The 27551-nt window shown below is 39.8% G+C and overlaps 1 protein-coding gene across 1 annotated transcript; it reads left to right on the top strand.

The window, feature by feature from the left end:
* The first annotated feature begins 1857 nt into the window (after positions 1-1857).
* Positions 1858-27551, top strand: TIGAR (TP53 induced glycolysis regulatory phosphatase). Its single transcript, XM_058559023.1, has 6 exons — positions 1858-2068; positions 12006-12043; positions 16770-16891; positions 21136-21213; positions 24753-24863; positions 25792-27551. The coding sequence occupies exons 1-6, from the start codon at positions 2034-2036 to the stop codon at positions 26218-26220; spliced, it is 813 nt and encodes a 270-aa protein (XP_058415006.1). The 5' UTR covers positions 1858-2033; the 3' UTR covers positions 26221-27551.

Raw genomic sequence — 27551 nt, 5'->3', positions numbered from 1 at the left:
TATTTGTGGTTGTTTCTTCAGAGCTTCGGTCTACATGCTCCCTCATAGCTCTACCTCTATCTCACGGTATCTCTCTGTTTTCTTTCTGCTTTAGACCTTACAAATAACTACCTAATTAATTTCATTTTTCTAGTTCAAATTTCCGGGAGAATCTGTTGGACTGATGTATTTATTCAGGCATTCAAAGCATATAGAGAGAGTATCTACTGTGTACAGGCAGTGTACCCCCATGGTAATCTGGGCCCACCTGTTAGCGGACTCTGAATGACCCCTCCTGAAAAATCTCATCCTGAAAATGCCTGCTGTTTCCCTGGGAGTTTTTAGAGATGCTGAATTTTACTCCTTCTCCAGACCTACTAAATCAGAACCAGCATTTTAACAGGATCTCCAGGTGATGTGGGTGCAAGCTGAAGTTTGAGAAGCACTGCTTTAAACTTCGAGCTCTCAAAACTGGCTGCACATTGGAAACAGCTGGGGATTTTAAAAATTACTGATGCCTGGGTTCAGAATTTATTTTTCAGAATAAAAGTTCAGATTTTATTTTTCTGGGGTGCAGCCTGGCATTCAAAAAGTCCTAGATGATTCCAACAGGCAGGCAGGTTGGAGAATCTCTGAACTAGTCCTGTGTAACCACTGACAAGCTGTAAGCCTAGAAAAATTACTTACTTTCTCTCTAGGCCAGATTTCTCATCTCTTGAGTGACGATAATACAGCCTACCCTCTCTACCCCAGAGTTGTTCTGGGGGCCAAATGGGACTGTACATGTGACACTGTATTGAAAGTGCGGCTATAGATCTAAGTGTCCCATGCATCACTTAAGTTCTCTGAACCCATCTTCTCGTATATAACTGGGGATTCAAGGGAAAAAATGCATTATCAAATATGAGAATTTGGGTAAAAATGCATAGAAGACATTGTAAAGGTAACATTATCAAGCTTTACTAACGTAAAGGTAACATGAGCTTTACCTGTGTCATGGCTCGGTAGTGCCATCCCATTTCACATATTATGCAGTTTGAGCGTTAGAGAGGTTAACTCAGTTCTCAAGGCCCTGAAGGGTGTTAAAGAGAAATTATTCATCAGAAGCTCTTTAAAAAAACAGAGGACGTCAGGGCGGAGCTTTACTCAAGACCGTTGCAATAGGGATCAATATTGCAATGGGGGAGATTGAATTCAACTCGGAATACACAGGGACCGGTGGAGATTTATAGCCAGGGGCCAGGGTGAGGGAGAGAATGGAAAATTACTAGGAGGAACTTAGGTATCAAGGGTGAGGGGGAAGAGGAACTTGATCAGAAATCAAGAGTGGAGGAAGAGGAACTTGATTAGATAGAAGGGCGAGGGTATTCTGGGAAACTGGCTTAGGAGGATTCTTTGGCAACACCGGGCTCGGCGAGCATGAGGCCTAGTCTAGAAGGGGGCTCAAAAGAGCCTGACTAAAGCTTGCTCCAGGGGTTGTCTGTCAGGGCGCAGTAGCGGACTGAAACTGGGTCGGTCTAAGTCCGCAGACCTTGCTGATCCTACATCCCCAGTGTTAGGGGTTAAAAGCTAAACCTCACAGGACCCAATGGGTCAGGCGCTGTGCATCAGCGAGGTAAGCTACTGGCTGCCGTCCAGCCTCAAATCAGAACGACGCCAAATCCGGGCATCGGTTTCGTTATCTACCCTGAGTCTCCAGGAGGCGAGCTTGCCCGGGCAAGAAGCGCCTCCACAGCGGACTCCAGGGCGGGCCCCGCACGCACCTTCAGGCGCCAATCACAGGCCCGCGCGCAGGGGCGCAAGCGCCGCAGCCCTGGGCGGGGCCTCACCTGTCACCAGTCTCCTCCGACCTGTCGGCTTCCTACCGCCCTGATTGGCCTTCCGGAGATGACGTAGGCGGCTGCCTCGGCCTATGGCCGCGGAGCCGGCCGGCCGGCGGGGATAGGCGGAAGTGGGGTGGGCGAGGGAGCCCGCAGTGCGGAGCAGCGGCGCGGCGCGGGGCGGGGGACGCGGGCCGGGCTGTGGCCTTGGCTTCTTCTGCCTCCGGGGCCAGCATGATGACGCGCTTCGCTCTGACCGTTGTCCGACAGTGAGTATTGCTGTCGCGGAGTGCCTTTCATTGAGTGCGTTTTGTTGTGGGTGAAAGGACCGTTGGTCTGTCATCCCTTCTCTTCCCTGCTTGCTCACTCCTCGGAGGGTTAGCTTGCTCCGGGCTGTTTTCCAGGTGTTTTCGTACGTGCTGTTTCATTTCGACCCCTCCTCCCCCCAGCAACGCTGAGCCAGAAAGGCAGGTGTTAGATATTGTCAGTCCTGTGTTACAGAGGAGGAGGGTGAGGTCTGGATGAGCATAAAATGATCAAGGCTCCCAGCCGCTTGGCGGCAGAGCTAAAGCTGAAGAAAGACAACCTTGTCTCTGGACGTCTCTCTGCACCGTTTTGGTCCCCAGCAGATTCCAAGTTTGCAGAATAGCTCGTCCAAGCCTGAGAGTTCTGATGCTGGTTGCCTGCCTTCCGCCATGCCCCCTCTCCGTCTCTGCTGTTCCCCCTCATTTCCCAGGACAGTCAGCCCCGCAGACGTATATTTGAGATTTATTTCTTCTCTCCAGAGGTTACGTTTCTGGGAGAGAAAAAAGGGCCCTCCGCCCTTGTCTCAGCTGACCACGTCACCCTGAACAACTCTTTTTATCATAACATTACAGTGAGCTAAATGCTGGCATATTTTTATGTCTCTTATCTTTTTTCTTCTCAGTTATTTGCCGACTCTTAATAGGAAGTGAAATTCAGGGTGGTTAAGAGCACAGATTTTTCAAGCAAGATAGACCTAGGTTAGAATCCAGGCTCCAGCTAGGAGCCTCGTAACCTGGCCTTTTGTTAACTGACTTAATGTTTCTGAGGGCAGTTTCCTCGTATATAAAATGGGGATAGTGATCATACCTCCCTCACTGGGTTAGCGTGAGAATTAAATGGAAGAAAGGTCAAGTCTATAGCACAATGGAGGGGAAGACATATATTTGAGAATTAAATAACTTCTATAAGGACAGCTGTAATAAAAATGCAGTTAGTCCTCAAGTATGTCTGTACAGTTTATCAGACCAGCATTTTGAGTGGGTGCTATGTCCCAGTGGACTGGGTTACACAGATAAGTAAGACACCGTTTTTGACTTCATGGAGCTCACAAGGAACAGTAATATGATTTAACCTTGTCAAGCTCACTGTACCTGCTGTCTTTTCTGTCCTGTTCTTCCTTTATAGGAAGATAATCTTGGGAATCATCTGAAGTTGTCTCTTTAGGATACGCAGGATTTTAATACCTAAACTAGAAATTGAGTTCCTCTCTATCTCTTCTCCCCCACCTCTCTCCATTTTATAGAATGCTTTACCACCGTTTTATGACCTACTTAAGGTCAAGCAGCTAATCAGTAGCAGAACAGGGACTAGAGTCCTGATTGCCCTTTCTTCCGGTGTTAGAGCACTTTCTGGATGCCTTGACCCAGTCAGCACAGTGTCTGGCATGTAATTGAAGCTCAGAAGTTGTAGGAAATCTGAGTAGCAAACCACTCCCTTGAAAAGTCAGGTGATCCCTATTCAGATTCTTAATAGACAATAGTTAAAGGAGTGTGGATTTTATCCCCTCTCTGCTTCTTAAAAAGGGCTTGGTTTTTTAATTGATTCTTCATAGGATTTCTATAGAAACCAATTAATCTTAATAATTTATCATGTGCCAGGCACTGTTGTAATTAAATTCTGACAACTATCCAGTTAGGTAAGGATTGCTCCTGAATTTGCAAGTGAGGAGACTGAGACGCAGCAGGTGTGTAACTTGCTTAAAGTCACATGGCAAGTTGGGGAGGCAGCAACTTGACAGCCCATCCTCTTAACCACTGTACTCTTTTGCCTCCTGTTTTATTGAGTTAAAGCTTAGTATTTGTAGATTGCTTGAACATCACCAGCCATTTTAGAGGCTACTTTCTATTTCTCCTTATATAATGGTGAAGAATGATAAGAATAGTTTGCTTTGTTCTATTTTATTTGTGAGAAAGTGTTGAAATAATTGGTAGAGTTATGGTTAGCTGCTTTCCTTAGTTTTTTATTTTTTTTATTTTTATTTATTTTTTTGTGAGGAAGATTAGCCCTGAGCTAACATCCGATGCCAATCCTCCTCTTTTTGCTGAGGAAGATTGGCCCTGGGCTAACATCTTTCTCTACTTTATATGGGATGCGGCTTGACAAGCGGTGCATCAGTTCGTGCCTGGGATCTGAACCTGCGAACCCCGGGCCGCCTAAGCAGAGTGCACTCATTTAACTGTGGCACCACTGGGCTGGCCCCCTGGTTAGCTGCTTTCCTGTTGTAACTGAGCAAAAAGGGGCTTGTTCAATTGCAAACAAGCCAGTGGTTGAGAAAGGAAAGTTTATACGATTAGCTAGCATAATCGGAAGATGGCAGACTAGTGTCCTAAAGAACGATGGTAAAATCATATAGAATCTTGAGGCAGTTATATAGGGGAAATGAGCAGGGAAGGAGGAGGTTTAGGGATGTCAACCATCCGGTGTGACGAACTTCAAGGCGCCTCATTATCTCTTTTGTCACTCGTGATGGATACTAACCCAGAATTTTTCTTTCTCGAGGTCCTCATGTTCTTGGGGAGAACAAAGTTACCTTATCACAGCTGGGAGATATACGTGAGCAAGAGTCATAGAACTAGCAGATCATGTATTTTGCAAAATTGACAGGTGCTTAATCATCTAGGCTACGCGCAGGCTAGAATGTATTCACAGAGACTAGTGAGTCAGGGTCGTATATAGTTACAATATTGCTTCCTTTCCCTAAGATGGCTTCCCTCGTGCTAACTTAAGATCTAGCTGCTACACTGTGTGGATCATCCTGCTTTTCTCTTTTAGAGTTCTCAAAGCTAAAAATTGATGATTCTTTCAGGAAAAGAAATGATGTCAATCTTGATTGATCATCACCATAGTTAAATATACTGACTCGTACTGGAATCAGCAAGATTGGATCATTTAGCATAATGTTGAGAATAGGCACTTGAGTTTTCTATTACCTGATTCTGTATAACTCTATAAGATAGTCAGATGCTTTGAAACTGATGGCATGATCAGTGTTTTTGAAGAGTTGGATAATTCTATTGAACAGTGCGCCTTCAGACAATGCAAGAAAACTTTTAAAAGCAATTTCTTTAAGTTCAACCAAATTCTTTATGAATCTTGTGCTGTTACTTTATGTGTGTTTATCTTCATCATATTTGGAAGTGAAAGTACCAGTATGTATCATTTTTGGAATAGAATGCCCAAGATTTTAAACTTCAAGTCTGCTCATATTATTCAACTGTAACTTCTCATGATCTTATATGGTGCAGCCGTGTTGAAAACTCCAGTATGTAGGCTGGCATTTCCATCACCTACACAACACAATGAAGGCCCTAGTGCCCTTGAAATGTTAGTTGTAGGTGTCTGCAATCAGCTGCTTGAAAAACCATCGTATTTCACTTCTATTTTTAACTAGCTCCTAAAACTTAAAAATATTTTTACAAACTGAATTTACTTTACTTTTAATGACTTAAAGATGATAAATTAGTGAAGTTATTGATAGCAACACTGATTTGTTTTTCTTTACCTCTAGCGTCAGTTAACTTACTTTTTGTTGAATGTTAATCATTATTCTGGTCATTAATAAAGCAAGAAAAATAAATCTTATCATCTATAAACTTTTCTAAAGGTATGTAATTGTTATGTTACTGTGATGTTTGTTTTCTGGGAATGGAGTTGATCAGTTGGGAGAGACTTTGCAACCAAGACTAATCTATATATAAACAAAAATGTGTCATGAGTTGGGTATCTTATGTTCTTTTTCCCCTCAAACCATCTAGTGAAAGTCTCTGTTATTCACACTTGAAATCTTCTGTATTTTCAAATGAATTAATTGGTGTAGAGCAATTAGGATAAAGCTGTACTCATGATTAAATACTAGGTGAGGCTTTACATTTCCACGTACACTAAAGCATATGTATCTTGAAAACTTGTCCCAAATGTATTCTAATTCTCATGATTTGTCTCTCTCTTGTGGCAAACTGAGTACTTGTTTACTGAATTGAATCTTTAAAAAGATGTGATTGGGAAATTAAGCTTTGCATATTATTTCTAAAGAAATGCCTTAGAATATAAACTAGAACTAACAAAATATCTTTTTAAGTGAAGAACAGTGTGATAATCTACAAAGTGAATGATGCATATTTGTAGGGCCTATAAATGGCTGGTCATAAGACAGCTTCTTGGCATAACCATTTGGATTCTTGCAGAGTCGGGTGTTGTGTTCTGGAAATGGATCACACTGCAGATTTTGAAAATGAGTGGTGTTATTCTTGACTCCTTCCAAATATGTTCCTCTGACTTTTCACCTTCCCTCCACCTTCTCTGCTGCTGTCACAAGCCAAACTTTGGTTAATCGGGAATTAGATTAACAGCAAAACTATTTTAGCCACCTACTTTTCTTTGCCACTCCCAAAACAAACTAACTTTAAATGGTTGCTTCAAGGATTTATACAAACCTCTTGATAAAGCTGATAAAAGCTATAAAACTAAATATTTATGAATGTTTTTGGAAATAAATTCTATTTCTAGAGTCCTACTCTGTAATATTTATAAAGTAATTTGAAGGCAAAATGCCCATTAGAATGCCAGTGATTGTTAATAATAGAATAATGTCTGCAGCAGTTTCTACTGACTTATAACTAAATGAAATCTTTTGTTATATTATAGCTATTTTTTCTCCTTTCACCAAAAATGGTTAGATGGTGGGGCAGTGCCATTACAAAGCTATCAAAGTACTGGAATTCCATTTTTTATAGGATGACATTTTAGTGATATAATCTTTTATTTTATTCTGAATCTTTTATCAAATCAGCTCTTGGGATTAAATTAAAATCTTGAGCTGTCTTTTTAGCAAGCATACAAAAAGTTATCATCTCTGCTGATTTTCTGTGATTTGTAGAGACCTGGACTGGCAAAATTGTTAACTTCTCCTTCACTCTTGATTTTAAATTTATGAAATGAGCAAGAGAGCTTGTAATCCACATAAAGTAGGCAAAATCTTTTGAGGTTTCTGCATAAAAGTAAATATGGGATAGAGGGGGTGGGGTTCTTTGAATTTTGCTGGAAATTGAATTTGGCCACAAAACTGCTATCTAAAGAGGATGTCACTTGTATTTAAACAGCAGTTTTTTCATTCTTGGTCTCAGCAAAGTTATGAGGCTGGGATGGGAAGTGAATCCAGTGTTTGGGAACCCTACTGCATCGTTGCCCTGGGTGCTTTATCTGTCTGAGTGGTAGAGGTTAATATCCTCTTTCACATCCATTTCATATGATTCTGAGTGAGTTTTGGAGTATAAGAAATCTTTCATTAATATTAACAACAACAATGATAATGGCAAATCATTGGTAAATAGTTCTGTGTAATTTAATTTACTCGTCATACATTTTTTTAAAGCTAATAATTCCACACATTTAGAAACCAAACCAATTCTTCCTCATCTTCCTGTTGTCCTTCTCTCACCCCATAGGGGACCATGTTCGTTTCTTCTGTGTCTTTCCAGTGTTTTATTGTGCATATCCAAATGTTTATTCTTATTTCTCTTCTTTCTAAAAAGATAATCTTTTTATGTTATTCTGCACCTTTCTTTTTCTACTTAATAATATATCTTGGTGATTTTTCCATATCTTTTCATATAGTCTCTCTCTTTTGAGGGGACACAGTTACACAGTCTTCCATTATGTAGATATACCACTGTTTATTTATTTTTTTGTGTGTGAGGAAGATCAGCCCTGAGCTAACATCTGCCAATCCTCCCCCCCCTTTTTTTTTTGCTGAGGAAGACTGGCCCTGGGCTAACATCTGTGCCCATCTTCCTCCACTTTACATGGGACGCTGCCACAGCATGGTTTATGATAAGCGGTGCGTCGGTGCGCGCCTGGGATCCGAACCGGCGAACCCAGGGCTGCCACAGTGGAGCACGTGCACCTAACCACTTACGCCACCGGGCCAGCCCCTGTTTATTTGTTAATGTAACCAGTTCCCTGTTAATGGACATGTAGGTTATTTACCGTCTTTTGCTATTAGAAATAATACTGTAGCAAATATTCTTTTAAATAGGGATGAATGCAGGTATTCCCAGTAATAGAGTTGCTGGATCAGAGGGTAAACAGATTTGTCATTTTGATATTTCCAGATGACCCTCCATCACAGAGTACATACACTGAGGTTTTGTTATTTTCCAGAACTTTCTCCAGGTACTGGGCATGTTAGGGTGATGCAACCTCTGTCTGTGCCTTTAAGGAACTGGAGCCGGGATAGACACACAACTGAAAAGTTAGTTAGCATACAGATGATACCTTAAAGTAGTAGTGCCAGGGTAAAAGGGGAGCAGAGAGTTGGGGTGTTTAAGCGGGATTGGTAGGTGGGGAGCAGTGCTGGCGAGGAAAGGCTACCTAAAAGATCTGGCTGCCTGTATTGGGTCTTGAAGAATGAGCACGTAGTAGCCGGGTCCAGCAGTCTGTGTTTTAATAAGCCCACTAGGGAATTCTGATATGTGCTCAAGTTTGAGAACCACTGCTCTAGGCAGGGCTTGGCAACTATTTCTTGTAAACAAGGGACAAGGTTCCGGGCAGAGACCCGAGTTCGTGATTCTGGCTTTAAGATCTGATGGAGTTCCTTTCTGTATCTGAGAAAATCAATCCCATGTGAGATTTTTTCTTTTTAAACTAGTGCTTCACTTAAAAACAAAGCAGGGGTGATCAGCTTTCATAGTAATCAGGAAAATACAAATTAAAATCAAGATAAGATAAATTGTTCAGGTGCCAGATTGGCACAAATTGAAAACTCTTACATTACTAAGTGTTGGTGAGGATGTGGAGCACTGCAGGGTGGTAAAAATTGGTATAACCACTTTGACATTATCTAATAAAGTTGAATATTTGCATACCCTGTGGCCCAGCAATTCTAGTGCTTGGGTCAGCAAACTTTTAATTAAAGGGCCAGATAGTAAATTGTTCAGGCTTTGCGGGCCATACAGTCTGTCTGAACTTCTCAATTCCACTATTAGGGTGTGAAAGTAGCCATAAACAGTATATAAACAAATAGGTGTGACTATGTACCAATAAAACTTTATTTATAAAAAGAGTTGTTTGCCAATCCTTGAGTGGTTCTCAAACATGAGCGTGCATCAGAATCACCTGGTGATTATTAAAACACAGATTGTTGGGCCGGCCCTGTGGGTTAGCGGTTAAGTGCGCGCACTCCGCTGCTGGCGGCCTGGGTTCGGATCCCGGGCGCGCACCGAGGCACCACTTGTCTGGCCATGCTGAGGCCGCATCCCACATACAGCAACTAGAAAGATGTGCAACTATGACATACAACTACCTACTGGGGCTTTGGGGGGAAAAATAAAAAAAAAATTCTTTAAAAAAAAGAAAAAAGAACTTCATTCCTTTAAAAAAAAACCAAAACACAGATTGGGCCCTGGCCTCTGAGTTTCTAATTCGGGTCTGGGATGGGGACTGAGAATTTGTGTTTTTAACAAGTTCCCAGGCAATGCCAATGATGCTGGTCGGGGGACCACACTTTGAGAACCACTGCCCTAGAGAATCTGATGCACACTGCACAAACACATTCATGGCAGCATAGCCCCGAACCGCAAGCAATCTAAATATCTGTCAACGATAGAATGTATAAATATATTGGGGTAAATTCTTACAGTGCAGTGTTACACAGTAACGAGAGTGTAAGAAGTACAGCCACACTCAACAGCCTTGAGGTGTCTCACAAACAGTGTTGAACCAAAGAAGCAATATACAGAAGACTACATAGACAGTAGGCCCCCCTTATCTGTGGCTTTGCTTTCTGTGGTTTCAGTAACCTGTGGTCAACAGCAGTCTGAAAATATGAAATGGAAAATTCCAGAAATAAACAATTCATAAGTTTTAAATTGCTCACCATTCTGAGTAGCGTGCTGAAATCTTGCTCCATCCCGCCCAGGACATGAATCATCCCTTTGTGGGGGCCATCTTGGTTATCAGATCAACTGGTGTAGTATGGCAGTGCTTGTGTTCAAACAACCTTTATTTTACTTAGTAATGGCTCCAAAGTACAAGAGTGGAGATGCTGGGTATTCGGAGATGCCAAAGAGAAGCCATTAAGTGCTTCCTTTAAGTGAAAAGGTGAAAGAAAAAAAATTGTATGCTGAGGTTACTCAGATCTACAGTAAGAATGAATCTTCTATCCGTGAAATTGTGAAGGGAAAAGAAATTCATGCTAGTTTTCGTGTCACACATCAAACTGCAAAAGTTACGGCTGCAGTGCATGATAAGTACTTAATATGGGCAAAAATGTAGTGTAGACAGGGTTCAGTACTGTCTGTGGTTTCAGGCATCCACTGGGGGTCTTGGAATGTATCCCACACAGATGAGGGGGGAATACTGTAGTAAGGTGCAATTCATTATAAAATTCAGCAACAGGCAAACTGATCTGTGCTCTACATGGATGGGAAAGGAAAGCAGAGAGCATCCAAGGTAGTGGATCCACTGGGGCTAGGAGGGCATTGTGATGGGAAAGGGACAGGGTCGAGGAGGCTGGCAGTGATCTGGTAACTTGGGTGGTATTATGTGGATGTTGGCTTTATAGTTACGTTATTTGCTTATATTGTTTATTTCACAATTTTTAAAAGATTACAAATGCATTAAGTTAAATCTTTGATTTCTGTATAGCTCTGTCCAAAAATGACTTACAAGTATAATTATTGAGTGCTTACTAAAAGCTAAGCACGGATCTAAATGCTTTACCTGTATTCACTCAATTATCACAAGAGCCTTGTGAGATGGAGACTATTATTATCCCCATTTCACGGATGAGGACACTGAGGCACTTGAGATTAACCCAGCTGGTAAGCGTAGAGCTGAAGCAGTTTTATTCCCGAGCCTGTTATATGGCAATGAAGTTTATTTTAAAGGATTTTCACCTCTCGTTGACATAGAGGGATATAAATTTGGGCTGTAGAAGTTTGATTCCAAATGAGGAAATAACTTGCTCTGAAGAAACCTGTTTACTATTTTTACCCACCATTTCCAATTCTAGGTCCAGTGCCCACACGGAACAATCCAGCTGCTTTCTCAGGGCAGCCACGGGTCTTTTGCGTCTCTGTGTCTCCAGTGCATAGCGCTGTACTTAGCACGGAGGAGGAGCTCAAGGGAGTCTCGCCTGAATTGTCCTTGATAGCTTTCCATGTATTTGACGATGGCTTTTACTGTAGGTCTGCCCTGTTGCAGTCTTGTCCGGGTACCTGCCCCCCACTTTCTTCCCCTCCAGCGTCGAGTGGCCATTATTTTGTGACAGTATGCAGTCCTTTCACTCTTCTGGTTGCTTCAAAGTTGTTTTGCTTTGGTTTGGTTGTCTAATTCTTAAAAATGTAGTACCAAACCTCTGTTCTTCAGTGTGATCTGCAAGATCGTCCTCAGCACTACACAATGGAGCAGGTTGAGAAGATCTAGGAACTAGGAGAAGGCAGGGCATCTGAAGGCTTGTGAGCTTCTTTCCCATCCATTCAGATTCCCTTGTGCTTTCTCCTTCGGTCCGGCAACGAACGGGCTGACTTTCATGTTTTGGTCCTGCTGCCTGGGAAGGTAGTTTTGGTTGACATTATTATAACAAGATTATTTAACAAAAATTATATGTATATATATATTTTAATAGAATTTTCTACCTTCAATTCAGTTAAGATTGATTTATGATCTATACATTTTAATTTGAGGCGGTTTGAAATTCTTAGCTCATTAAGTACATTAGAGTAGATGATTGCAAATATTAGTTTAGAATAAACTATAATTTTACAGATTAGACTATGAAGTATGTTACAAAATTGATATGCCATCTTTTTGAATATCATTACCTTTCATTGCTGATTTTTTCTCTTCTCCAAAATAACCTAATTTGATATTAAAAGTTTTTTCCCCCTCTCTCTGTTTTAGTGGAGAAACAAGATTTAACAAGGAGAAAATAATTCAAGGTTGGTATACTCTGACTATTATTTTGGCTCTCTCCTTTAGTGTTAATATGATACGTGAGTTAATCAGATTTGGGATTACAGAATTAAAGCATCATAGTCACAGAAATATGATCAGAGCAGATGGTAACCAAGAGGAATAAGTCTCCTAGGTGAACCGGCTGTAAAGAACAGTGCTCCAAGTTGTTTATGGGTAGCTTCAAAGTGGCCCAGTCAGCTGAGGAGTTATATTGGGTCTAGTTGTCTTAAAATATAACTTGTGGGATTTAAAATTATTTCATATTTGGAAGGATAAAGTTTACTGGCTGGTGTTAATGGTATTTTTCTGCTAAGATAGTTATTTTATTTTTAGTAGTAACAAAGAAGAGGTTTAGATAGAGAATTCCTGTTCTCACACGGGATTGTTACTTTATTCTGGACAGATTCCCCCTCCCTTATGCTGTTAATTGGACTCGGATCTTTTACTCTCCCTATGATCCAGCTAGTCTGGCTTTTAAAGAATATCTTGGATCAGCTTTCAGCTGGACACGCTGTTTCTGTGCTGTGATTATAAAAGCATTTAGTTTTAATTTTTTTTGGTTAGGGACATCTGGGGTTTGCAGGAACTGATTTTCATACCCAGTGAGCCTGACTCCCTCTTCTGGAAACTAGTCTGATAATTAAATGAACCTTTGTTTTCCGGGGACATGTGCCCCACCCAGAGCATCCTTTGGAATTGTGTTCCGTACCACCTTGTCCTTCAGGACTGCCCTCTGTCTCATTTTATGAGAAACCGACGATGGAACACGGATAAAAGTTTTTGGGGAGGGGGGGCGGCCCCGTGGCACAAGCGGTTAAGTGCGTGCGCTCTGCTGCAGCGGCCCGGGGTTCGCCGGTTCGGATCCCGGGTGCGCACTGACGCGCTGCTTGGCAGGCCATGCTGCGGTGGCGTCCCATGTAGAGTGGAGGAAGATGGGCACAGATGTTGGCCCAGGGCCAGTCTTCCTCAGCAAAAAAAGAGGAAGATTGGCAGATGTTAGCACAGGGCTGATCTCCTCATAAAAAAAAAAAAGTTTTTGTGTTCACACTTGTCTTTTAGGTTTGTTTTGTGTTCTTTTCCTAACTTTGTAAGTTAGATGCTTAGTTCTTTAAGTTATAGCCTCTCTTTTTTTTCTTTTTGTTAAGCATTCAAGGCTTATGTATCTCTAAGTACCATTTTGGTTGCATACTTACAGTTTTGATATGTAGTAATTTTATAAGTATTCAGCACCAAGTATCTTACATTTCCATTGTGATTTCTTCGTTGACCTATGAGTTATTTAGAACTGCTTTTTAAATTTCCAAATGACTAGGCTTTTTGTTTTTGTTCTTCATCTTTTGTGATTGGCTGCCAGTGTAATTGTTTGTGTTCTGACAATATGGTCTATTTGATAATACTTCTTTGAAAGTTGTTAACATGATCAGTATTTATAAATCTACCATTGTATGCTTGAGAAGAATCTATGTTCTCTGATTTTTGGGTTTGGAGTTATATTTCAGATGAACAACCTTGATTTTGTTTAAATCTTCTATACTTTACCAATTTTGTAAATTTACTAATTTGCCTGCGTGACCTAAATATTAATTTATGCATGAGATATTTTGAATTTCCCACTGTGATGCCCAATTTATCTTATACCCGAAATTCTATCAATTTTTGCTTTCTATATTCTGCTTTTATATAGTTAGATCCTATTTTACTAGGCATATACAAGTTTAAAAATAGTTGTATCTTCCTAGTGAATTGGATTATTGATTATTTATAATGATCCTCACAATCTTTACTAAGACTTTTGCATTAAGGCCTGCTTTTCTGATAGTAATATAGCTACCCCAGCTGTTTGGGGGGTTGGGATTTGCCTGGTATGTATTTCCATTCTTTCCTTCCCACCTTTCTGTCTACTGATGTCTTAAGTGTTGGCTAGTAAATAGTAGGTGGCTGATTTTGGTTCTTTTTTTTTTTTTTTTTTTAATGCAATGTGTCTTTTAATTGGCAAGAGTAGTCTGTTTACTTTTGTTCTGATTACTGATGTTTGGACTTTCTTCTTTGGTGTTCTTTTCTCCTTTCTTTTTCTAGTCTTTCTTTTCCTTCTTACTTGCTTTTACTTCTTAAGTGCTTATTTTTCTTTTTCTTATCCAACCCCCTTTTGTCTTCCCTACTGGCTTTGAAATGATAAACCATTTCTATTCTTTTAATGGTTACCTTTAAATGTTTACCACTCATACCTAATAAAACATAAGATTAATATCCTCCCCCCAAAATACAAAGAACTTATGTTACTGTTGTTTAATATATTAGTCCTATGGTTTTTTAACCACATGAAGTAGACATTATTATTTAATTTATTTAGACAATGTTTGTTTAGATTTATATATATATTTACCAGTTTCTCTCCTCATTTCTTTTGCATCTCAAACTTTCCTTCCTGAAGTATCTTCTTTGAAAGGTCCCCTAGTGTAGATCAGCTGATAGTAAAGATAGTCTCAATTGTTTCTATTCTAGACAATTCTGTTCTTGTTCTATTCACTCTCTTTTAGTCTAGACAGTTCTAGACTGCCGGTTCTCTTAGCACGTGGAAGATACTCTTCTGCTGCTCTTTTGGCTTCCATTGTTCCTGTTAAGAAGTCTTCTTTCAGCCAAATGGTGTTCCACGGTGGGTAATCTGTCTTTCTCTGTAACTGCTTTTAAAGTCTTTTGTTTGATTTGGTATTCTGCAATTTCCCCTAATATATCTAGGAAGGATTTTTTAAAAAATTTATCCTGCTTGGTGTACATCATGTTGCCTTTATCTGTAGATTTATGTCTTCCCTCATATCTGGACAATTCTCAGCCATTATCTCTTCATATTTCCTCTCCTCCATTTTCTCTGTTTTCTTTCTGGAGTTCCAATTGATGTGCGTTAGGAATTCTTGTTTTTTTCTTCGTGTCTCTGATATGTCTGAGATGTGTTCCATCTCCTTGTATCTGTGCTGCATTCTGGGCAATACCTTCAGCCCTGTCTTGGAATTCATTAAGCCTCTGTGCACTTGAGTCTCTGTCACAGCCCAAGGTGGGGTGGTCATCTGCCCACCACAAGACATGCCAATAGTCAAGAGGCAAGGAAGTAGGAGGGAAAGGACTTTATTACAGCTTGCTAGCAAGAGGGAAGATGGCTGACTAATGTGCAAAAGAACCATCTTACAGAACAAAGACTATAGGCCAGTTATTTAGGGGGATGGTCTCTGGGTGGGGGCATCCATCTGGTCTTAGTTCCTGATAGTCTTTTGTTTTACTGAATATGCGTCAGAGACTGGAGCAAAGCCCTATACCCTGATCTTTCAGTTGTCGTTGATGATGGCTATCAGCATAGACTTTCTGCCCAGGGATCATCACATTCCTAAGGAACTCAAAAGAACAAAGTTATCAACTTATTGCAGCTGGGAGGGGCCATAAAATCTACAGTGTGTCTGGGTTAATCAGAGGTCATTCAAACTTACAATATGGTTTCTTTTCTACAATATGGCTTCCATTATGTCAACTTTGTGTTGAGCCAGTATCAAATCCATTGAGGGATCCCCCTCACCTCCAGCAGTCCTGTTTTTCATTATTAAAAGATCTGTTTGGTTCTTTTAGTTGTCTGGTTGTTTTTGATGGCTTCTTGTTACTTATTTTTGTGATTCTTTCTTTATGTTTTATTCACAGTTTATAGTCTGTATTTGACGATTCCAACGTCTAAAGTATTAATAGTTCTAAATCTATTTTGTTGCTTCTGCTGACTTTCATTCATGATGGATTGTTTTCTTGTGTGTTATATTAGTGACTGAACTATTATTTGCTCTAAATTAGGAGAAAACTTGTTAGCTTTTATTGAGAATGACTTGCTCTGAAGAGCATTTGCATTTGATTTGACCACTGACTGAGACTACATCAGCCTCCTTACAAGATCCCTGGCTTCCAGGAATGCTGAGTTCAGTTCTCCCACCTTACTGTCCCATGCAGTGGCCCCTCCCCCAACCACCCCCTGTTTGTGCTGATATCATGGCAGCTCCATTTTCTCCCGTTGATGTTCAAGTTTCAGCTAAGGATATTTTGGTTGCTTTGCTTTGCCTCTTGGACATTTTGCTTATGACTTGTGAACAACACACACACATACACACAAACACACACACACATTTCTTTTGTAGTAGGAGGATCCTTCAAAGTGTTTAATCAGCTTTTCTCCTGGAAATAGAGGTTTCAAAGTATTTTTAAAATGTAAAAGGAAAAGGAAGGAGGAAAGAAGGGAGGGAGGGAGGGAGGGAAAGTAATACAATATGGAACATTTGGGTAATGGAGATAAAGAAGGAAAAGCTTGTTTAGGTGATGCTCCTTCTATCCAAACGTAACCCTGTCTTGAGAACGTGCTCTCGGAGCCAGCATTAATAAAGTACAGCCGATAGAGAGATGGGCGGATATGAAGGAGGGGAGAGCTGGAGATACCTGAATTCTCATCATCATCTAGTTTTCATTAGGCAGACATTCTTTTATGAAAATTTGAATACTGGAGTCTTTATAGGAGTATAGCTTAATTTTACATGCTGTCAGTTCTCTGAAAAGTTATGTGGAAAAGTACCCAAGGAAATCTTTTAATAAAATATACATAAATGCTATTTATGTTCTCTTTAGTATGATTTTATTTGCATCCCTTATATGTATATTTGAGTGTTATTGTTCCTTCTCTTAACACCACAGGACAAGGAGTAGATGAGCCTCTTTCAGAAACTGGATTTAAACAAGCAGCCGCTGCTGGTGTATTTCTTACTAATGTGCAGTTTACTCATGTTTTCTCCAGTGACCTCACCAGGACAAAGCAGGTAGGTCTAGAGTCAAGGTGTAGGCTGATGATTCAAAAGTGTCAACGGTTGTGACTTTGAAAACTCGGCTACCAGAGTCTGTAGGGAATTAAATCACACACAGACATCACCTCTCCCCGCAACAGAATTTCTTTTCTTTTCATTTTATTTCCCTACTTTATTTTATTTTGGTAATTTTTAAATTAGAGTAGCTTGGGGAAAATGTCTAACAAAATGTCTAAAAAAACACACAGAAGGTTTCATAAGAGAGAGCCAGCAGAAACAACAGACAGGAGAATTTAACCCATAAAGACATCAGATATTAGAATTACCAGATACAGTTAAAAAAAAAAAAAAACTACGTTACTATAAAGAAATAAAAGACATGTTTGAAATATCTTTAGGGAACAGATTACTATAAAAACTTAAAGAGAGATTTAAAAAAGAGCCAAATCAACTTCTAAAAGTTCAATGGAAGGAGACTTCTGTGACAGTCATGGGGGAATAATACCGTTGGAATGTAGCCTACGCCCACAGACAACAAGAAAACAGGACAAAATTTGTGGAGCAGTTGTGTTCAGACATTGGGCTTCAGGCAGCGTAGGCCTCTGATCCCCAGATGAAGTGAAACAAAGGAGGTGAGCCCTCAGATTGTCCTGGTTTTCTGTCTGAAGCAATTTCCAGACTCTGGTAGGAGAAACCAAGTAGAGCCCAGGGGTTTCAGTGAGTTAAGGAGACAACGCTTGGAATTTGGGGAGGTTAAAATAACTAGAATTTGTGGGGCAGAGTACTGGAAGAGAGAGCTGCATAGAGAAAGAATTCTAGACGTATGTGTAGAGATTCCGTAGGTCTTTGGGGACCCATTAATCTGCACATGCATAGAATGAAACTGCGTGAGGCCAGCAACACACAACTTCAGGGGAGAGAACAATTGCTGAGGAGCTGTAAGCCAAATAATTCCTAGAGCCCACAGAGGGTTGGGAGTCATTTGAGTTCCCACCAGCCAAAGTGGAGAAATTTTGTTCAATACACAGAGCATGTGGTGGAGAATTCAGAAGGAACACACCTTAATAGTGAGGCTAAACTGTCCCCAGAGGAACATAGTGAGAAGAGAAATAGAAGATATAAAAAAAGAACCAAATTGATCTTCTAGAGATGAAAAATACAATATTGTGTAATGAAAATTTCACGAGATGGGATTAACAGATTAGATGCTGTAGACAAGAAGTCAGTGAATACGAAGATGTAGAAACAGAACATTCCAAAATTATGAAAAGAAAAAAGACTAGAAAAAAGAAAAATGAAGTTGTCAGTGAACTATGAGACAATATTAAGCAATATGATATACATGTAGTTGAAGTCCCAAAAGAGAAGTAGGTGGGGGTGAGTATGGAGGATAAAAAAATATATTTTGAAGAAATAATGACTGAAAAGTTTCCAAGTATATATCTAGTGAAAATACTTCAAAAATTAGGGTGAAATAAAAACTTTTTCTCTCAAGCAGAAGTTGAGAGACCAGAAATAGATCCACACTTATATGGTCAATTGTTTTTTGTTTTTTTTGGTCAGCTGGGTTTTGACAAATGTGCCAGGGTAATTCAGTGGGAAAAGAGTAGTCTTTTCAATAAAGGGTGCTGAAACAATGGGCTATCCATATGGAAAAACATGAACTTTGGCCCTTACCTCACGCTGTACAGAACAATTAACTTGCAATTGGTATAGAACAAATCTAAAAGCTAAATCTATAAAACTTCTGTAAGTAAACACAGGAGAAAAATCTTTATGACCTTCGTTTGGCCAAAGGTTGCTTAGGACAAAGCGTGAACAAGCGACAGATTGAGAGAAAATTATAAATGTGTATATTATATATATAAAATGTGTATATGTATACATCTGCAAAGACATATATATACATATCTGTCTATAGATTGATAAACAGGTGTGTATATATATCTAAAATTCTTTCAACTCAGTAATTAGACAAACATCCCACTTTAAAATGGGCAAAAGATTTGAATTTGACCAGACACTTCACAAAAGAAGATGTATGGAAGGCCAATAAACAGATGAAAAGGTGCATTATTGATTATTAGCATTATTGATCATGACAGAAATGCAAATTAAAACCACAATGAGATACTATTATGCACACCTTTGAATGGCTAAAATTAAAAAGATAAAAGGATGTGGAGCAACTAGAACTCATATATTGATAGTGAGAACGTGAGGTGGAATAACTACTTTGGAAAACAGTTGCACGGTTTAACAACACTAACTGTGTGATCCAGCAGTTTCAGCCTCAGGAATTTATCCAAGAGAAGTAAGAACATACGTCCACACAAAGACTTGTACACAACTCTTTGATAGCAGCTTTATTTATAATCAGCAGAAGGTGGAAACAACCCATGTATTCATCAGTAGGTTAATGGCTAAATGAACGATGGTATGTTCATACAATGGAAACAACTCAGCAACAACATGGATGAGTCTCTAAAACATCATGCTGAGCAAAAGAAGCCAGACACAAAAGAGCACCTACTGTATGATTCCATTTATATGAGACTCTAGAAAAGACAAATCTAATCTATAGTTATGTAAAGCAGATCAGTGCTTGGGGCCCAGGGTAGGAGGGATTGGCTGGCAAAGGTACAAAGGAATCTTTTCGGGTGATGGAATTCTTCTGTATCTTGATTTGATGGTCCTTAGATGGCTGTACACATCTGTCAAAACTCAGTGAAGTGTACATTTAAAATAGGTGTATTTTATTGTAAATTATACCTCAGTAAAGTTGATTTAAAAATACAGAAAAAGTTAAAAAGCCAAAAACAAAAACCTCAGTGAATATACTAAATTATAGATTAGACACAGCTGAAATAATCATTAGCTTATAGATAAATATGAGATACTAAATGAAATGTAGCACAGTATGATAGATTTAAAAACAAGTTTAAAAGACATGAAGAACAGGATGAGAAGGTCTAGTGTCTTTCAAAAGGAGGTGTCAGAGAAAATGGGAAAGATGCAATATTCAAAGAGGTCACAATTAATAATTGTACAGAAGTTGGAAGACAACAGATTCTCAGATGCAGGAAGTATAACAAATCCCAGTCAAGAAATAAAAAGAAACCCATATCTTCACTTAAAATTGCAAAACTCCAAAGAATAAAAAGGGAAATCATTTACCAAAGACCAGTATTAGGCTATCAACAAATTTGCCAATATCGATAGTAATTTCTTTAATGTGCTGAGAGATAAGGATTAACCTCAAGTTTTATACCCAGCAAAACATTTTCTACAGTATAGGTGAAATGAAGACATTTCAGACAGACTGTAAAGAAACTTTCAAAGAGTAATTGAGGAAGGACGATAATTCCAGAAGGTAGGTCTGAATTTCAAAAAAGAATAGTGAGCAAAGAAATTGTTAAATGTGTACGTAACTATAAACAAATATTGACAATATAAAACAGTAATGGTGAAAATGTCCAATTTGTGGGAAGAGGGTTAAAAAACAAGGCAGATTGTGGACTGAAATGATTTCTACAGTTTTGCAAATACACTGTCTCTAGTCAACCAAAAAAACCAGGCACCCAATGAGAGAAGGGAACATGAATAAAAATGAGCAAAAACAAAAGGCAGCAGAAACAGCTACAGGAATTATCCAGTAATGGGACTTATCAGATGTAGACTTTAACTGTTCAATGCATAGATAAAAGATGACATTGAGAATTTCAGCAGAGAACTGGAAAATATAAACAAGAACCAAATGCAAATTCTGGAACTGAAAATACAGCTGAAATTAGAATTCAATGGATGGGTTTAACAGCAGTTTAGAGACACCTGAATGGAGAATTAGTGAACTAGAACCTTTACTGTAAAGGGCCAGATAGTAAGTAAATATTTTAAGTTTTGTGGGCTGTGTGGTCTCTGTCACAACTGTTGGGCTCTGCTGTTGTACTGTGAAAGCAGCCATAAACAATACATAGATGGCTGTGTTCTAATAAAACTTTATAAAAACAAGCTATGATCTGGATTTGGCCTGTGGGCTTGGAGTTTGCTGACCTCTGAACTAGAAGACACATTAGAAGGAAATGTCAAAATCTGGCATGAAGAGACAAAGGATGAACAGTACAGAAGACAAGCAACTTTTGCAAAGGGAAATTATTTCTAGTTCTTTTTCATTCACTAAAACAGCATGTATTATTTTGACATTTTGGCCAAAATAATTATTTTTATGAGAAGAGAAACAGTTGTCTTTCAAATTTCAGACCACGTGTGGGATTTTGGAGAAGAGCAAATTTTGCAAAGATATGACAGTAAAGTATGATTCAAGACTTCGAGAAAGGGTAAGTAACTTCCTCACATAGTGTTGTTTGCCATGAATCATCAGTAAACCACCTCAGTTTATCACGTGGCTAAAAATTAAGTGCACTCCTGCTAGGGACATAGAATCAGCTAACATATGGTAAGAATCTACTATGTGACAATCGCTATTACATACTCACGTAGATAGTGTCTTATTTAGTTATTAAAATCATATGAGGGAGACATCTTCAATTATAAAAGCAATGTGTACTCATAAGAACTTAACACAGTACAGAAGAGTTTAAAAGTGAAAAGTTCCCTCCTCAGCCTCGCAATCCCTACTCCCCAATTTTAAGAATGAGTACACTTTCTTATGCCTATTTTATATACCAGAAAGGAATCTTTCTGAAACTGTGAATTAGCTGAAGCCATACAGCAATTTCAGATGTGAGATTTGACCCTGTCTCCTCCTAGAGCAGTATCTTGAGGATGCTCTGTAATACTGACCTATAAGCCGGTTAATGTCCCTGCCAGCCCTGTGCTTCCTTCTCTGCCTGGATAGGAATGTAACAGAATGGCCGGAGCATCTTTAAAGAATTGCTTTCCCTCACTTACATGTGTTCTCTGTTATAGTTCCACAAATATATGAGAGCTTCAGCATAAACGCTGCTGGGAAAGGCTCACTCTGTGCCTGAGAACCAATGCTCAAATGTTAAGCAAAAATGTTCGGAGTTCAGCAGAGCACTGAACAGGCCTAGTAGGAGAAAGCATTGTCACCGGGCTGGGCCACCTCTTCTCACTCTGTGCTCTCTCCCTGAGTAGGTTCATGCTCTCCTATGATTTCACTTCATGGGCTAATGGTTTCCAAATACGTATTTTTAGCTTAGATCTCTTATCTGAGCTGCACACCCACATATCAAACTGCCTGCTGTTTATTCTCTTTGTGTGCCCCACCACTACTACCAGCTCAGTGGAATGCGCTGTCTTCTCTCCGCCCACTCCTGCTTTACCCAGTTGCTTAAGCCATGCATCCTTGACTCTTCACTGTCCCTCATGCTGCACATCCCATCATCATCTTGTCAATTCTACCTTTACATAGTTCTTGAATCCTTTGTTTCTCTGCGAACCCACTGCTGCCATCCTACTGCCGTTCAGTGCCATCTGTCGTCTAGATCACTGGAACAGTGATTCTCCCAATTTCTGTCTTGCTCCCCCTTTTCCAGTCTAATCTCCACACTGGAGCCAGAGTGATCTTTGGAAAATTTGGTTGCTATACCCTGTATAAAACAGTTCACTACTTCTCTTTTACCTTCGAGAGGTTGTCCTAACACTGACCTGGTCCTCAGCGTGCTGTGGGATCTGATCTGTTGCCTCCACCTGCCTCCTTCCTCTTCCCTTCCTCTTCCCCTCCTCTTCCCTTGTCCTTAGTGCCCAGCCTTACTGATAACATTAGCGAGCACTTACATGGTGCTCACCACGTTCTGGCACTGTTCCAAGTGCTGCAGGTTTATTAATCTTCACAACAACCTGATATTGTGAATTTTAAAACCTCATTTTTTAACCTGCATTTTACAGAAGTAGAAACTAAGGCACACACAGGTCAAGTCCATGCCCAGGGTTACAGAGCTAGTTCATGGCAGAGCTCAGATTCAAATCAGGGCCTGCTGGCCTTGGAGTCCATGCTCTGGACCACCGGTCATGTGCCTCTCACAGCTCTTCTTCGAGTCACCAAGCACCCTGTGCACTTTCCTTACTGGACTTCTGATTCTGTTCTCCACTCTGCCTGGAATCCTTGTTCCCCAAGCCTGGCCACTTCCTGTCACCCAGAGGCTTCGGCCCTCTGTGATTCCCTGACTCCAGATTAGACGTGTCTGCTGTGTATGTCTGTGTCCGGGATTTCCCTCCGTCACGGCACATTTTCACCACCATTCCTCGGTTGGTATCCCCACCACTCTGTGCTCTCAGCATGGGCGGGGAGCTGCAGGTCGCTCCTGCCCTCTCCTTCCCTGCTCTGGCCTCACTGCCTAACCTGTCTCAGTGTAGCATTTGAATATTTAACAAATGGATGTTTCCATTGTTGTGAAAACAAAGCAGGTGATGATTTTTAATGTCCATCTTTGTAGTGGAGGTTGCTCCAGATATAGTTGAGGGTGTGAGCATTTGGACTTCACTGGAAGCGCAGCTGGTGAAATGTGCATGTATTCTATAAAAACGTAATATTTTACCATCAGACTTCTCTCTCGTGGTGGTGGTAGAATCTTTTGGCACTGTCAATACAAACCATAAATAATGATTTGTCTCTTTAAATATCTTTTTATGCAAGTAATCCATTATAGAGAATTCAAGGTAAGAACAGTTTGGGAAAAAAGACAGTTAAAATTTCTACCCTGCACAAACACAGTGAACATTTTGGTATGTGTACCCCTGACTTTTGTTCATGTTTGTCTGTTTATAGGTCTGTCTGTCTAGCTGATGGTGTATGTATTTTTCTAAATGTAATCCTACTATCTGTATTGTTTTTTAACCACCTTTTCTCCCTTACTGTGTTTTTCACTGCCCATAAATGCACATCCATATGATCACCTAATTAAGACTCTATAGTATTCTAATATGTGGATATTGCATAATTTTATTTAACCAAGCTACTGTTGGACATTTAGGTTGTAACTAGATTTTCCACTGATGTAAATAATGTTACACGTCTTTGTAGTTAATTCTTTGTACACATATCTGATACATTTCCTAGAAATGGAATTGCTGAATGTGTACTTTTTTTAAGGCTTTTATCCATATTGCTAAATTTCCTTCCAGAAAAGCATTGCCAGTTTATGCTTCCATGAATGATCTAAGAGAAAGTTTTTCTCACATCAATACTAGCTATTAGTGGTCTCTTCGGTCTTCCAATTTAATAACTTATTAAAAGTGCCGTTTTGATTTTCACGTTGTGGATGCCTAATGAGGTAGATTTCCCATGTTTATTGGCCATTTGTATTTCTTTTGTGACTTGTGTGTCCTTTGCTAAGGCTCAATCTTTATGAATCTAAAAAAGCTGATGAGCTTTGAAGTCACATAGATCTGGGTTTGAATTTTAACTTTGCTAATTATTGGCTGTGAGAATATAGGCTAGTTGCTGAACCTGTCTGAAGCTCAGATCTCCCATTTATAAATACGGAGATGAAAATGTCCATCTCCTAGTGCTGTTATTAGGATCAAATGAGAGAGCATGTGTGGGTGTGAGCTGGCTGACTTGGTTTCTTGCATGTGTTAGTCTCTTGCCCTGAAATCTGTGCAAATCCCTGTATTTGTCCAGTAAAGCCCCACTGTCTACTTAAGTGAACTCAAGTGAGTTGTTCCATACAACCCACCTGGACACAGTGTACAATGCAAAATGTCAGCTGGTTTTCTAGGGTCCGTGGCCCATTACTGGGTCTACTCCTCTTATCAGTTCAGAGGAGATATAATCAAGAACGTGGAAGGAAACTAAGCTTATTCCCCGATGATTGTCTTAAATTTGCCATAAACCTGGACTTGCTGTGCTGAAAATTCACTTGAGGCCCTTTTTTCTCTTGGACCATTGCAGAAATACGGAGTTGCAGAAGGCAGGGCGCTGGGTGAGATGAGAGCGATGGCCAAAGCAGCTGGAGAAGAATGCCCTGTATTCACACCATCCGGAGGAGAGACCTTAGACCAGGTACAGAGCACTGGGGCAGGTGGCACGTTGATGAACTTCCCGACGTCAGAGGAGCTGAAACCTGACTTTCTGTGTAAAGGAGATGTTTCTAAATTTTAGCTAAGCAGTTTGAAAGTTGTTTGGTTCATAAAACAACTCTGCACAATATCATTTTTTCCCCCTTTTTAAGCTATCCTGTCTTTCTCGTTTATTGTTAAGTTGGCAGTCATTACTGATAATGGATTTAAGAAAATGTGTTATTGGATGGTGCTGTTAAGAAAACGCCTTGAGTGCGAAGCAATGGCTTTAGCAGTGGTAGTGGTAGTCAGTAAAGCAAGTGCGGTGCTGTTCAAGGAGAACGATAGGCAAGACTGAAAAAGGCCCGAGGCAAAATAATTCAAGACACAAAATCCTCCTGCCTCTGCTGCCTCCCTAGCTCTGTAAGTGACGTCATCACTGGGCTTGCATTTCTTTGGAGTATTCTGCTTTTCAATTGCACATTGGTGATTTTCCCTCTATTCTTTATTTTCATAATTTTCTTGTAAAAACTTGCTATTAATTTAGTAAAGGAAAGATTTTTTTGTCCTTGTTGTAGTTCTGACTAAACGGAAGTGCCGGGTGTAGTTTCCTGGTTAACACTGTTTCATTTGATGGGCGTCCGTTTCTGTAGGTTTCCCTAACTAGACTCTGAGTGCTTTGAAGTCAGGAGGTGGGTATTGTATCTTACTCATCTGTGTCCCCAGTATGCTTCCATAGTTCCAGAAACATGGTGGGCACTCACTCACTAAGGTCTGTGGAACCACTGATTGAATGAATAGAAATAGAGAGTTGCATCTGCTTATGTAGAACTTAACGATGACAGACAAAATTCAATATGTTATGTTTTATGTTTGTGTTTAAGACAGTCATTAATGTCTCTTTATTTAACCTTTTATTTCTTTTCTTGGAGGTGAAAATGCGTGGAAAAGACTTTTTTGAATTTCTTTGTCAACTGATCTTGAAAGAGACGGGTCAGAAAGGACAGTTTTCACAAGGAGCTCCAAGCAACTCCCTGGAAACTTCTTTGGCAAAGATATTTCCTTTAGGAAAACACTGCTTCTCCGAATTTAATTCAGACGGCGGTGCTCCAGGATTAGCAGCCAGTGTCTTAGTTGTGAGTCACGGCGCTTACATGAGAAGCCTGTTTGGTTATTTTCTGACTGACCTTAAGTGTTCCTTACCAGCAAGTCTGAGCAAATCTGAACTGTCAGCCAGCCCCAATACGGGCATTAGTGTCTTTATCGTAAACTTTGAGAAAGGAAGAGAAGCTCAACCAACAGTTCAGTGTGTTTGTATGAACCTGCAGGAACATCTCAACAGAGTGACTGAAATGTGCTAAATTTAAATCTATGTCAAAATCTAACGATTTTGAGCCTCTGAGGGAGTGCCTTTGACTCTGTTTCCATCCTCTGCTAGTGCTGATTTGGAAACAATTAAAAAGCCGTCTAGCATGGCATGTTATAAAGCTCGAATGGAATCATAGCCACAAAAAACACTAATGGGAAACCATTTAGAATTGACTTATTTTGTCTGAGTACAGCTGGCATTTCCCAGAGTAATTTTACCACCATGCTTGGTTACTTCTCTGGCTTATAAATGGATGGAGGAACTCATTATTGCAAATTGAGGGATTCATAACATTGTTAGTTTTTTTTTTTCCTTTTTTATGTTGATATTTTTCTTTCAAGTCTGAAAAATCTAGCCTATTTTATTGGCTCTTGGTAGGATACTGTATATTTGTTACTATCTCATCCAGTGCTTGGAAGAAGGAACTATTTATAATTCCCACTGCATATTTATAGTGACAATATGTTATATTTAAAAAGTCCTTTAAATGAAAAATGCTTACCATCATAAATTTATGTAAAAGAAAAATGACACTAAAATGTTTAATATAGAAATCGACTGTTGGGATTTGTTACTCTGGAGGGTTTGAAATGTGGATGAATACAGATTATGATTGCAGAATGGTCTCATGAAGAAGTTAAAGCCTCATTTGATTAAAAACCATGAAAGAAGGAATGCAAGTGGGAGAAAATGAAAGAGCAGATCTTTCTTATCTAACCTGTAGGCTGAAGAATTTAATTTGAGGAAGGCTCTAAAGAAAGTGAACAGTTACTAGGGTATCACACAGTAACCCCAGAACGAGAGAGGATGCTTCCTTGAAAAGAGTGGTGCCCTGGGAACCACGACTGTGGGTGTTTGTGGAAGGTACAAATGAGGTTGCCTCTGTTTTCCACCAGATGGCACTGGAGAAAAGGATTTTGGTTCACTTAATTTTGTACCCAAGATTGGTCCCTCAGAAATCCTCATCTAAATGAAGGAAGTGTTTTACATGTGGTTTGCTTTTAAGTTATCATGTTGCTGATGCTGTGAGTCTCAACTTAGAAGAGGAGTAATTCTAAAGTTTGTCAGTTAAGGCTAAAATCATGTATAGTCAAAATTTACTTTGAGCATCGTTTAAATCAAGTATAAACTTCAGTATTATGCTCTTCTCAGTGTCCAGTGCCACCAGTTTTCCTACCACTATTGGAACAGAGCAAGTAGTTTGAGCATCAAGGGAAGTATGCTGCAAAAGAAAACTTGAAAAGTTACTGAAAAGGACAAATAATGATAAATATCCGCATTCCCACCATCCAGAAGTAATAACTTTCCCCCCTCTTTTTTTTT

The sequence above is a fragment of the Diceros bicornis genome, chromosome 17, assembly GCF_020826845.1.
Source record: "Diceros bicornis minor isolate mBicDic1 chromosome 17, mDicBic1.mat.cur, whole genome shotgun sequence".
Taxonomy (NCBI): Eukaryota; Metazoa; Chordata; class Mammalia; order Perissodactyla; family Rhinocerotidae; genus Diceros; species Diceros bicornis.
The sequence above is the reverse complement of the archived record's forward strand: the minus strand, read 5'-3'. Positions and strand labels throughout refer to the sequence as shown.